General features: G+C 35.9%; 1 protein-coding gene across 1 annotated transcript in view; it reads right to left on the bottom strand.

Moving 5' to 3' along the window:
- Positions 1-12,202, bottom strand: part of LOC123557086 (synaptotagmin-4-like) — a 29,517-nt gene extending 17,315 nt beyond the window's left edge. Inside the window, exons 1-2 of the mRNA XM_053550081.1 lie at positions 11,881-12,202; positions 6,326-7,146 (exon numbers count right to left, since the gene is read on the bottom strand). Coding sequence (XP_053406056.1) covers positions 6,326-7,146; positions 11,881-11,941 — 882 coding nt within the window. The 5' untranslated portion in view covers positions 11,942-12,202. The remainder of the gene's footprint in view (positions 1-6,325; positions 7,147-11,880) is intronic.
- Positions 12,203-14,129: the final 1,927 nt, after the last annotated feature.

Genomic DNA, 14,129 nt, shown 5'->3' with positions numbered 1-14,129 from the left:
CAACACGAAAACTCGACAGATAAATATGTCGTGTCGGCGCCCATTAAACGTCGAGTTTTCGCGTAAAATTTGTCGTGTTTTCGCCCCGCCGATACGACAACACGAAAACACAAAAACACGACAAATTAGGTTTTTGTCGGGTTTTCGTGTTTTCGCCCCGCCAACACGCCTACACGAAATGGCAGAAATCAGCCACCATACTTTACAGCTGGCATGCTAAAGAACCAGAGATTTCTTTACATGTATCTTGCACTTTCCTTCCACAAACATAACTAACAATTTGTTGAAGGAGTCGCCCATATGGTTTACCGATAAAATCTACATACATACAAACAAGAAACCATTTTTTTCGTTAATGCAACCACTATCACGTTCATCTTGCTGATACTTTTAAATTGCAAAGAGAATGTGGAGGTATTCATTCTTCAGCATTAAAAATCCTTACCTAAAGTTATCGACCAATCAAGTACAGCAAAATGCTCAGTCATGACTTTTCCTTATTTTGGTTAAAGTCATTTGTCTAATAGCCACTAGCGGAAAGGCTTAATTATTTTTGCTTGAATTGATGTGTCTAAGTTTGCCGCACATTGGCAATATCTCACAGAGATCTACAGAAAATAATCCCATCCATATATTGACTACATCTTATTCCTCAGACAAGAAAACTCATTTTCAACAATATCCGGACAGCTATAAATAATTGGCTATGGCTTTTGTAAGGAATGCAATGTCTAAACTAAATCAATTGAAGCTGCAACGATCATTGATACGGGTGGTTATTCCTTCATGTTTTTATATATTATTTAAAACCGTTCATAAGAATAGTCACGATTCCTTTGGAAATGTATTTTGTGGGGGTTTCTGTTACGTAAATTGGTCATGTTGTATGAAAGAGCATACAAGGCTACGTTCCACTTTTGGGAGTTGTAAAAATATTACAGACCGATAACGTTGGAAACACACCGAAACGTAATAGCATATTTGTCAGATATTACGTGCGAGACGCCTCAAATAAAAACTTATCTGCTGTACATGTGCATTTTACGTTGAGTTCTAAGAAAAATCAAAATGTGCACCTGAGATTCTTCTGGTACACTAATTTAGTGTCTTTAATAATCATGAATTATTATAACGACATAAACAACTTTCAACGATATATGACACGTACTTCTGAAAGATTTGATACTACGACATACAGTTTCTTCACTTTGCGGACTATAGGTCGCATTTAAATAAGTTCTCTGGAATCAGGCTAAAGCTCTTGTCAGATGATCAAATGATTGATCTTAACATTGTCTCATATTTACAGGTAACATACATTTTGTGAATCCATATTAAAAACTTTTTACCCTCTATTTACTGTTAATATCATCAGTTAATCATTTCACATTAAAGGCATTTAAGTTCAGGTTAATATTCTATTTAAATTTCCCCAACGGCGAAAACAACGCCATGATATGGAGTAACTAAGATCGATAATCTCCTTTGCCAAGGTTACTAAAAAGGAACTAAATCCGCAAATTAATGAAACATTTGCGTGCGAATTAGTTCGTTGTTTTATAGTAAATCGTTTGACCCTAGCCAATCCAGCTTCTATCAAGGAATGAGCAAACCGACATTATATCTTACTTGATGAAGTTTATCATCTGTAAAATCAAACTAAACTCGCGGTAATGTCATTATTCTTCAATGGAATTCCGACGCATGTATTGATCAATCATTGATTTCGCAATTTAAGCACGTGAACGATCCTGATAAAGTAAACATAAACACTAAAGTCAATAATAACATTCCTCTTCGACCGACATTCTTCACCCGGAATTACCAAACAGAAAAGCCAGAATCAGACACATCCTGGTAAGACCAAACAGAAAAGCCAGAATCAGACACATCCTGGTAAGACCAAACAGAAAAGCCAGAATCAGACACCCCCTGGTAAGACAAAACAGAAAAGCCAGAATCAGACACACTCTGGTAAGACCAAACAGAAAAGCAAGAATCAGACACTCTCTGGTAAGACAAAACAGAAAAGCCTGAATCAGACACATCCTGGTAAGACCAAACAGAAAAGCCAGAATCAGACACACCCTGGTAAGACCAAACAGAAAAGCCAGAATCAGACACATCCTGGTAAGACCAAACAGAAAAGCCAGAATCAGACACCCCCTGGTAAGACCAAACAGAAAAGCCAGAATCAGACACACTCTGGTAAGACCAAACAGAAAAGCAAGAATCAGACAAACCCTGGTAAGACAAAAAAGAAAAGCCAGAATCAGACACATCCTGGTAAGACAAAACAGAAAAGCCAGAATCAGACACACCCTGGTAAGACCAAACAGAAAAGCCAGAATCAGACACACCCTGGTAAGACCAAACAGAAAAGCCAGAATCAGACACATCCTGGTAGGACCAAACAGAAAAGCCAGAATCAGACACACCCTGGTAAGACAAAACAGAAAAGTCAGAATCAGACACACCCTGGTAAGACCAAACAGAAAAGCCAGAATCAGACACATCCTAGACCAAACAGAAAAGCCAGAACCAGACACATCCTGGTAAGACCAAACAGAAACGCCAGAATCAGACACATCCTGGTAAGACCAAACAGAAAAGCCAGAACCAGACACACCCTGGTAAGACCAAACAGAAACGCCAGAACCAGACACACCCTGGTAAGACCAAACAGAAAAGCCAGAACCAGACACACCCTGGTAAGACCAAACAGAAAAGCCAGAATCAGACACACGCTGGTAAGACCAAACAGAAAAGCCCGAATCAGACACACCCTGGTAAGACCAAACAGAAACGCCAGAATCAGACACACCCTGGTAAGACCAAACAGAAAAGCCAGAATCAGACACACCTGGTAAGACCAAACAGAAACGCCAGAATCAGACACACTCTGGTAAGACCAAACAGAAAAGCCAGAATCAGACACCCCCTCGTAAGACCGAACAGAAAAGCCAAAATCAGATACATGCTGATAAGACCAAACAGAAAAGCCAGAATAAGACCAAACAGAAAAGCCAGAATCAGACACACTCTGGTAAGACCAAACAGAAAAGCCAGAATCAGACACATCCTGGTAAGACCAAACAGAAAAGCCAGAATCAGACACAGCCTGGTAAGACCAAACAAAAAAGCCAGAATCAGACACATGCTGGTAAGACCAAACAGAAAAGCCAGAATCAGACACACCCTGGTGAGACCAAACAGAAAAGCCAGAATCAGACACACGCTGGTAAGACCAAACAGAAAAGCCAGAATCAGACACACCCTGGTAAGACCAAACAGAAAAGCCAGAATCAGACACACCCTGGTAAGACCAAACAGAAAAGCCAGAATCAGACACATCTTAGTAAGACCAAACGGAAAAGCCAGAATCAGACACACCCTAGTAAGACCAAACGGAAAAGCCTGAATTAGACACATGCTGGTAAGACCAAACAGAAAAGCCAGAAACAGACACACCCTGGTAAGATCAAACAGAAAAGCCAGAATCAGACACATCTTAGTAAGACCAAACGGAAAAGCCAGAATCAGACACACCCTAGTAAGACCAAACAGAAAAGCCAGAATCAGACACACGCTGGTAAGACCAAACAGAAAAGCCAGAATCAGACACACCCTGGTAAGACCAAACAGAAAAGCCAGAATCAGACACCCCCTGGTAAGACAAAACAGAAAAGCCAGAATCAGACACATCTTAGTAAGACCATACGGAAAAGCCAGAATCAGACACACCCTAGTAAGACCAAACGGAAAAGCCAGAATCAGACACATGCTGGTAAGACCAAACAGAAAAGCCAGAATCAGACACACCCTGGTAAGATCAAACAGAAAAGCCAGAATCAGACACATCTTAGTAAGACCAAACGGAAAAGCCAGAATCAGACACACCCTAGTAAGACCAAACAGAAAAGCCAGAATCAGACACACGCTGGTAAGACCAAACAGAAAAGCCAGAATCAGACACACGCTGGTAAGACCAAACAGAAAAGCCAGAATCAGACACACCCTGGTAAGACCAAACAGAAAAGCCAGAATCAGATACACGCTGGTAAGACCAAACAGAAAAGCCAGAATCAGACACACCCTGGTAAGACCAAACAGAAAAGCCAGAATCAGATACACGCTGGTAAGACCAAACAGAAAAGCCAGAATCAGACACACCCTGGTAAGACCAAACAGAAAAGCCAGAATCAGACACACCCTGGTAAGACCAAACAGAAAAGCCAAAATCAGACACATCTTAGTAAGACCAAACAGACATTATTTAGGTCTTTCAAAAATAATGATAGGCAAATCAGGTATTTAAGATATTTTCGAAATTTTCAGGTCTCATTTATTACTACATGTAGTATCTATAATGGACTTTTGTGGGTTAAACCTAGCCTGATAACCTCACTGCCACGTACATGTATCAACATCATACTTGCAATGTTTGAAAAACACATCTCTTCCTTGGAAGTTATACTTAAGCTTCCATTAAGAAACATATAGAGTATATTTTTCCAGTCTGCACAACCAAGATAGACTCGAGGTTACGGTTATATTTCATGTACAAGTAATTTCTGTTATTATATTTCTGGTGAACTGTGGTGGTAGTTTCTTCGCATAAATTCTCTCTTTAGTGGACGCAACTTGACCTGACCCCGATGGTTGACCTTTGTATTATAATACATAATGAGGCACAACCTATTATTGAAAAGGAGTGTAAGTAAAACACGAGCTGCACGAGCAAATGGAAACATAAATTTGTGTGAATATAAATAAGTGTATCGGAATGTTTTAACTGATCAAATGTAAGTATACATACTTTGATACTGAACTGTGTACAAACTAATTCATATAAATATATACGGCTACCCTGAGCACCCCTTATTTTTACAATGAAATAATCGATATGAATAATCAGCCTAAGGTCAACCATCGCGGTCAAGTTGCGACTACTATACCCATAATTATTTATGTGCACGGATTTCACGTAAGCAAAAACTAACTGTTCTTATTTACCGTTATATATATAATTAAAGACCCACCACGACCTAGTGACCTGCTGTTTTTTACCCACAAAACCTTCATGCAAATATACAGCTATATTAACAAAACGCGATAACTGTGGCCTTTATTTACTAATACCGGATCAACCCATAACAATGAAATAGGGAATCAGGTGGACACATTACATGACAAATATCTTATATTGTAAAACCTATGTAAGTAGTGGCGTGGTGTAGTGGTTAATACGTATGATTTGCAATCTTACGGTGCTGGTTCGAATACAGGGCAAGCTTTTTTTTCAAATTTTCTAACATGTTTTTACCTGGAGAAGAATACAGGTGAAACTATTTTATCAGGATTTTATCGTGCACTTATACTGATTACTTATTGATATTTTTCAGAGGATCTAACATTAAAATAGATATTAAATCTATTAACATTGCAAAATGAATAAAGAAACTCTTGCAAGAATGAAAGAAAAAATAAATACAAAGACGATATAAAAAAAGACCTGCTAAAATAGAATAAGTAAAATCATTTAAAAAAATGAAGGGCTCGAACCTACCCCATACAAACATAAAAAGAATAGAAGTCCAACACATTAACCACTTGACTACAAATCTGGATGGATTGTTGCCTCATACTTAGAGTTAAGAATACTACAACATACAAATTAAAACCATTTATCCGAAAATAAACCTGCTTTACCTGTTTTTGGATTTAACCAAGTATCGTTAAAATAAAATTATCGCGTTCCATTAATACTTCAAGTTTTCAGGTGGACAATTTAGGCTCTTCCTGAATAAATGTGTTTTCAAAACTTCATCTGGAAACTTATTTAGTCAATCTCTTTCAGCATAGTTTTAAGAATAGAGGAATAACTATCTTACACTGTAGAAACAAAATGTGATTGAAATTTTAACTAAATACACTTTATGTGCATTAATTCAATAACATGTAAAGACGTTAAACACATTGTCTTGGCCTTATATATGTCACTGTCAATTTGTAACTATATACTTGTTATTTCTCATTTTCTTCATGCAAAGCATGTATAATTACCATCATGGAAATACAAAAGTTTATTTTGTTGTGCCTCTTTAAACATCTAAGGCATTTTTTACAACATTAATGTTATTTCTCTTACTATCATTTCCTGTTGAAAGTGCAAATGTATGTTCATCTTTAATTAAGAAAGCGCTGTGTTTACAAACATGCAAAATAGACAATCCATTACATGACCGAAATCCCATTTACCGCCTCTAATCACTACCGTAATGCTAATTAGCAAGTCAACAAAAATGTAAAAACAACTATTTACCTTCAAATGCCTCGGTGTGATTTCTTTACACAGTGTCAGTCTTGTCTTGCACACTTCTTCTACTTCTAGCGGGTACAGGACCTCTCCCATGATGGCATCCCTCGAGAACCGGTCAAAGCTCAAAATCACAAAATGTAGTGTTATGCCCTGTAATTGGTTATTTGCAATTCCGTAGAAAGTGAACGTTTCATCATAGACTGGATTTAAAGTTTTCCGCAGTACACGTGTTTTACATTTATGCCGCTTTTCGGGCAAAAGTTGAAGCTTCACGTACGGGTCACAGCCACCCGTGCTCGGGTCTCGTGGTGGAATGTCCGTTAGACTCATAATATTCACAAGCAACGCCGAGCGCTCCTCGTCATACTCAACCGAAAAGTTCAAAGCACCAAGGTATTTTGGTTCCTGCTTCTCCTTGACATCAGCTTCAATCATTCTCTCTTTTTCTTCCTTTTCCGGCGTTTCTCCTCCTTTTTCATATTCAATGCGGTGATGCGTTTCTGTTTTTCCACCAATGTGTCTAGGAGAATCCATGTTGTCTGGAAGCATGGTAAAACTTCCTGGCGAGAGTTTCTCGCCGGGACCAGTTGGATGCTCTGGTGGGGTGATAGGACTAGTGGATTTGGAAGCTTTTAATGAAGACGAGCTTCTGGACGATCGCTTTCCCGTTGAACTTTCTTTAAGTCCTTTCTTTATTGCAGATGATAATCTGTTCTGCGCATTGCGCATGACACGGCGTCTATAGCATTTATAAGCAACGGCCGTTACAAGAAGAAGCGTTACCATGGCAGCTGCACATATGGCAATGATGGCGAATACACTCACTGAAAACAAAAATAACAAAAATGTTTCATATTGTTTGCAGTTTAATGAAGGAAAATGAAATGGTATTTCTTAGAATTTATTTTCTACCTTCAAATAGGCTTTAAATGAATTCTGTTGTTGTAACAAAAAGAGTTGTTGCCTGAAACAATACAAATAATATATAGGCAGGTTCTACAAAAGAAACTGGAAAATAGTTTAGCAGATGCTATGAATAGAATCATCATGACAACGATGTCAAGAGAGAAAGTATTTTGATGTATATGCTTGTTACTTATCATTTATCTTTTTATGTACAACTTACAATAATGACAGATATATTCTGTTTTGAATTACAGGTACTCTAAATTCTGTATCTGTAATTTAGAGGTTTATTTCTTATGCAGATATATCGATGTGCGTGAATAACGCTACTTTTTGAAACTCTATGACTAAAATCGTTATATTTGCCTAGTCCTACCGAGTTTTTCACTTAAAGTGAATCTATTTTGAACAATTTAATATTGTTAATATTTGTTTGCGGGTTATGTGATACATCATTGTACCATACGGTGAATTTCACATGGCATTCATCGATAAATGCCATCAAAAGGCAATCCGTAAACAGCACGTTCAGCATATGAAACTGGAGTTTTTAAGAAGGGTAATTTTATGTTATATGCGATAGCAAAACGTAGTTTTTATATGCGCTTGGCTGTAATTTTGAAAGACAATTTGACAAATAAATAGACACATCTCTCACGTTCTCTGGTGGTTTCTTTTGTTTTTATGGCTTCATCATTAAGTAAAATGTGCCGCGGTCATAAACAAACGGAATATTTCACCGCGTATAAACAAATCTAGACAGTCAATTTTCTTTGTAGCGCCTGGCTATTATTCTAATTTACATGCTTACTTTGTCTGTAGCAAGAGGTATACATATTTCTAGACAATACAAGCCAGCTATTAAGTAAAACAATTACAGTGCTACATCTACTGTCTCTCAGAATAGTGTGTGATGGTTGTCAGGATGACAGCGTCTGAAAGTTTAAGTAAGATAAGCAGATAATGGCATATTTCACTCTTCCAGCTTTGACTGTGGAGGAGTTGGCTTAGAATATATATCTCTGGCATTAATTCGGACACGGGTTGACATTAAAGTAGAACAATTGACTTTCAACGATCCATTTATTGTTTTATCACAAGTAACATATTGACAAGCCCATCACTCATTTTCATATATCGGTTTCTGTAAGTTTGTTAATCTTGGTCAAGATATTGTAAATGCGCAGTAACTGTTGCGATAGATACTAGATTATTATTTTCAATGTGTGTCAAGGAGTACTGATCACTAGCCATTCCCTGCTAGTTCTCAGATAAATTCTGAAACTATCCCCGATACTTCATTTTCTAAGTCAAACAACAAAGGGCAAGTTTTTACTAACAGTTTCCTTAGTGTGGCTGCCTATTGTTACAGCCGTCAATGTGATAATATTCTATTTAAACTTGAATGATCTAGGAAAAGCCTGAACACTACTCACGCAACCAAATTTGTTACGCCCTATCAAAATAAAAATGAATTAACAGAACCTCGCACTCAGTGGCACTGAAAATGTGCCAACGGTCTGAGGTGCAACTGGAAATCTGATAACATCATCAGTTCAAGTCGAAAACAAGTCGAAAACAAGTACTCGAGTACTCCATAGCTAAACCATCAAAATCATTATTTCACACATGGTGTGACAATCATTGAAATGTTGAAGTATTCTGGAAAAGTGAGAGATTTTGGAAATATGGGGTGTTGCACATCTCATTACTTCCCTTGAACAGACACAACCAACCGAGTTTTCTATAACTTTGTTTGGTTGCATTCTGTGCTTCCTATGGATTTTCTCGCAGAATTTATTATTCGGCATAATCTTTCTATGAAAAACAAACATTTTGTCACATTTCGCATAAGTCATATATATTAACTGAAAGTACATGATCAGTCTTTCAATTGTTTGGAAACAACCCGTAGATCTTTCAACCGACAACTACCAGTATAAGATATTGGTTTGTGTCAGTGTAAGACTGGAATATCTTTCAGATAATAATGCCAAAAAATCATGTGTTCATGACTGTGAAAGATAGTTTTGCTAAAACATCAAAAACAACTAAACGGACAAATTTTATCTTTATTTTCAAGGAATTGCACGCGTAACTTGACAATGGCGGCCCAACATCACGACGTCAAGGCGTTCATGCATACTGACATCTTTTTTCCTTTTCTTCAGTGGTATCTTTTGAAGGGATAGTGTCATTTCATTGACTGGAAACAAATCTGACAGAGGTTTTTGTGATGGAAGTAACTTTGATTCATCAAATGTCATTCTAATTATTATTTACTGCAAAGAAGCATTCTGGGAAGAAGAAAAATTGTGGATAGAAAGGCAGCAAACATATGCGCGACATCAACCGGAAGTTTAAAAAAGTCCTAGGTTTGACGGAAGGTATACTTTCCGACAAATACATACGTGTACATTTAGTACAGAAGAAAACCCCTACAGGTTTTTTTCCCAAGTTTTTCCGTATTGATAAACGAAGTCCATGCAAGTGATATATCAAAACATCGATTTGTCACGTACAAAGAAAAAACGGTTATGACATGTTGAATTATTCAGTATTTTCAGGATTGTTTATTCTTGTTCGCACATGCTCTGGCAGATAAAGTATTCTGCTTTAAAATTACTCGTATGAAGTTCTTAACAAACAAAAATATGTTTGATTCTATCGGCAAGTGTCGGTTACTGGACCATGAACTGAAGATGAAATAAAAACACTTTAGAAAAAAGAAATGTCACCAAACCAAATGTTTTTCTAACAATGTATAACATTCTTCAATAATATACGCGACAGTTTTTTTTTTATCTTCAGATTCTCTATTTTCATAGCCTAAAGAAACATTAACTTTTTTCAAACATCAAATGCAAATTCGCATTGATTTTCGCTGTCAGTGTATCAACAGATTTCTAACAATACAGTCATATGTTTGTAGTACAAATTTTCTAACAGAGGTAACTATACTCCCTCAAACATCAAGACGTTGGTCACTACGAAAGTGCACATAAAAATTGTTTTTATTTTAATGCTGATGTGGACCTTTTCCGAGGTATATGATGAATTTTATATAAAACAAAATGTCGAAACAGAACCCTTTAACTTCAACGTAGGCGCAGTTCACCTTAAGTTTCGTCGTTTTATGCATAAAGTCGATAATATCATTTTTAAGTTAATTTTGTAACTCTGTCTAGACGAACAGAAATATACTCCAGATCTATTATTCCGTCATCTCTTGCGCTATGGAATGAACTTGAGAATAATATTCGTGATTCACCAACTCTGTCGTCATTTAAATCAAATCTAAATAAACTGTTTAAACCACCCGAGGTACCATCATTTTTCTTACTAGGTGATAGATTTTTTACAATTCATAGTACCAGAATGAGAAATATGTGTAGCAACTTGAATAATGACCTTTTTTTGAATCACTTAAGAGAAGATCCCAACTGCCAGTGTGACAACGGAATAGAAGATGCAGAGCACTTCTTTTTCAAATGCAACAGATTCGGAAGTGAAAGGCTTCAGCTGTTTCGTAACACTCACACCTTCCATCCATTAAGTGCTGAAAAACTGCATAGCTGCTTTTCGGTGTAGCTAACTTGAACGACGCAGAAAATCAAACCATATTCAATGAAGTACAAATATATATAAAGAATACAGGTCGATTTAACCCAACCTAATATTTATTTATTTCATTTGTTCCAAGTGGAGTCTTCCTATTTAAGAGAAAACGCATTTGAGGTTTGGGTGGTTAACCCGGGTCGGTCGCTGGAACTTTGTTTGGAACAGAGCAGCACATAACATTTTTCTTTTCCTTTTCATCTATAACTCAATCAATTTTTTCTTTCTTGTTTCTTTTTGTCTATCTTTCACTTGAAGATATATTCCGTCATCGGTTTAATCTACGTAATAATGATGAAGTGGGGAGGACTGTTTATAATGTTGGCATAGCTTTAAGTCCAACCCATTTCCTGTTCTTTTCATTTCACTAGGATTGTTGACAAATTACATGTATTGAGATGAACGTTTCGGTGTTGATGAAAGAAATAAAAGCCACCTTAACTAGGAAATAAATGTCGCCTGGAAACATAAAATCTTAGATTTGCGGCTAGGTTTGGCATCTTTGACATTCTATTTAAAGATGCGCAACATTTTTTCCATTTGTCATCTACATGTTCATTTTAACCAGCCTATACGTTACAAAATTCAGATGTGTATGAAGCAGCTTCAGAACTTATGATTACGGAAAATATTTTATGATTTTCTGAAATTCGTATTAAGTATGTTTTAACTGATGAAACGTGTTTTATCATTTTACACAGGCGGAAAATTTTTTATATAGATAGATCATGCTAATGTACTTCAATTCTTATCTTTATACAAACTAGTTAAAAGTAGTTCAGAATTTTTAATTTACACTGATAAAATTTACTTTCCTTCCCCGTATGTGTTTTAACATATATAACATATTTTAAGACATTATTACAACATAAGTGTACGTCTGCATGATACTAATGTTTTCAGTATGCATTCATACGCGCGAAGTGAGGCTATAATAAAAAAAAATCATGTCATACCAATGCGTAAATACGTTAAATATTACTTTGACCATCATTCTTTATTTAATAGTTATCATAAATAAATTATATACTTACAATGTGTTGTTTGTAAACCAATCGGCAACTCCTTCACTGAAACGTGCGATTTCTCTACCATTTTGTTGTGGAATAATGATGTAGAGATCCTATTGTTTTCACTAATCAACTTAAGTAACAATTCAGTTTTCAACTACAAAAACATATTCCTGAATTAGCTTCACCAAATAAAACACTTTTAATGCCTTTAGGTGTAAATATGTTGTCTAAACTCTAATTCCGAGAACCAAATATGGTGAGCTTTACGTCACAACGCTTTTATCAATTTATGTTCAATGGATTCCGCTAGCCTTTCCCGCGATTCCAATACATCTGTTGCTTTTCTGCCAGCATCTATTGATCGGGATTCAAGTAGAACAAGAACCCAGGAGATCTCGATTCTGATTGACGGTATGAGGGATAATCGATAGTTTTTCCTTGGAAAGTCAAAGCAGCCATTATGTTGTCCAGGGAACTTTTTATTTCAGATATTGATGACGTCGCTGGTAGTCTAATCTTCATGATATTTTATATGAAATTAATTGTTGATATTTTCTAAACTCTCACTAAATTACACATATATTGTTTTAAGTGAGAATGAATTAAGAGTTTATTTCATTTTAAACTAATTCCATGCAGTCAGTTATGAATTTTAGTTAAAGGAAGTTTTGTTTGAAAGTGGAATGTTGCTCACAGAGGAATGGCAATATTTGAGTTTTTATTTTGTTTGATTTACTGATCTTTCGATCTACGACACCGGATTTTGAAAGTAAAATTGACATTTTTTTAATGTTGAAGTTCTTGGTACCTCGCATTTGCTAAACATTACGACGACAACGAACGTCTCAATAACAGGAGATTTTTTTTTCAATATAGTATTTACAGAAAACGGTTCAATAAAGGTCTGTATTCAAGCACTGTATAATTCAGTATCATATTCGTGAAAAGGCAAGTATTCAAGAGTTAACTATCGTAAAATAACTCAATAATTCAATACTCTATAATTGTTTTGCTCCATGCTTTCAAAGGGCTATCCTGGAATTACAACCGCATAATTCAATATTTCATATTTGTTCTACGCCATGCGTGGACAATCGATATTTTGATATAATTGATATGACATTCTGCGTTTAATAAAACCGTATACTAATTGGTCCAGCAGAAAATATAATTTTATGGGAAAAACAAACAATTAATATAGTTATTTTAAAATGAGTTTCACTTTTTGCCATTGTATGTCTGCAAGTCTGTCTATTCTATTAAATTATTTATCCCGCCGGTAATAATACGCCATTGTAGGCCCTGGTGGCCCTATAATATTTCCACTATTATTAAGCACTGAAACAAAGCCAAATACAATATCAATTTAGTTATTTATTATGTTAGACTAAAAGGGGTTGGAAGGCATTATCATGTCTGTATTCAGAATTTTGCGAAACTTAAAAACTATTGCCGATAATTTTATTAGACATACTCCCAGCTGACTGACCATTTATTTTACCTTCACTATTCTAACAATCGCTAGATTCTGAATTGTAAGATATTTTGATCAGCCATTAGTACTAGAATACTTGATGTATATAAGTTCTAAAAGTAAGTCTCAATACATGCATTTAGGTCTAAATCTTCCTCACAACCCCGACAAAATCCCTCCTGCTCAATTTGAACATTCCCCCTGTGATTTAAAAAGAAAAAAATAAGTTAAACGTTTATAAAGATACAGCATAAACTGAAAAATAACGTTTTTAAAATGAAATGAATTTTAAAGATTAGGGTATGTAACCAGAACAGTCCAGTGTGGGATTATCCGAGGATACTGTTTCTGTCGACTTTTGTCTTTATTCCGTAACAAGTAAGTATAACTAAGAAATAAATTAACATTTCGGTAAGAAATACATGCATGGGCGTGTTTAAGTGTTTAACCGCTAAAGATTATGTTAACAGCGTAGGTCAGTCGAAATTAAAGATAAAGGTTATTTTGCCATCTATGGTAAAAGGTATGCTGCTCAAAAAATAAGTAGAGAACGAAACATTAGAATGTCTTTACTATGTATTGTAGTGTTTACTTTTTAATATTCAGCGATTTTGCTCGCAAACTCGATGAAAATAGAGAGTTTGAGATTTCAACCTTCGTCTTCCCCTTCAACGTCTCTCATACAAATTTGGGGTAACACGTCACCGATATGCGTGTATTTTATTTATATCAGACGTTGCTACTAAAGTTTTTCATGTAATATCAAGTAAGCCTAAGACTTCTCTTTATTACTATG

The sequence above is a fragment of the Mercenaria mercenaria genome, chromosome 8, assembly GCF_021730395.1.
Source record: "Mercenaria mercenaria strain notata chromosome 8, MADL_Memer_1, whole genome shotgun sequence".
Lineage (NCBI taxonomy): Eukaryota > Metazoa > Mollusca > Bivalvia > Venerida > Veneridae > Mercenaria > Mercenaria mercenaria.
The sequence above is the reverse complement of the archived record's forward strand: the minus strand, read 5'-3'. Positions and strand labels throughout refer to the sequence as shown.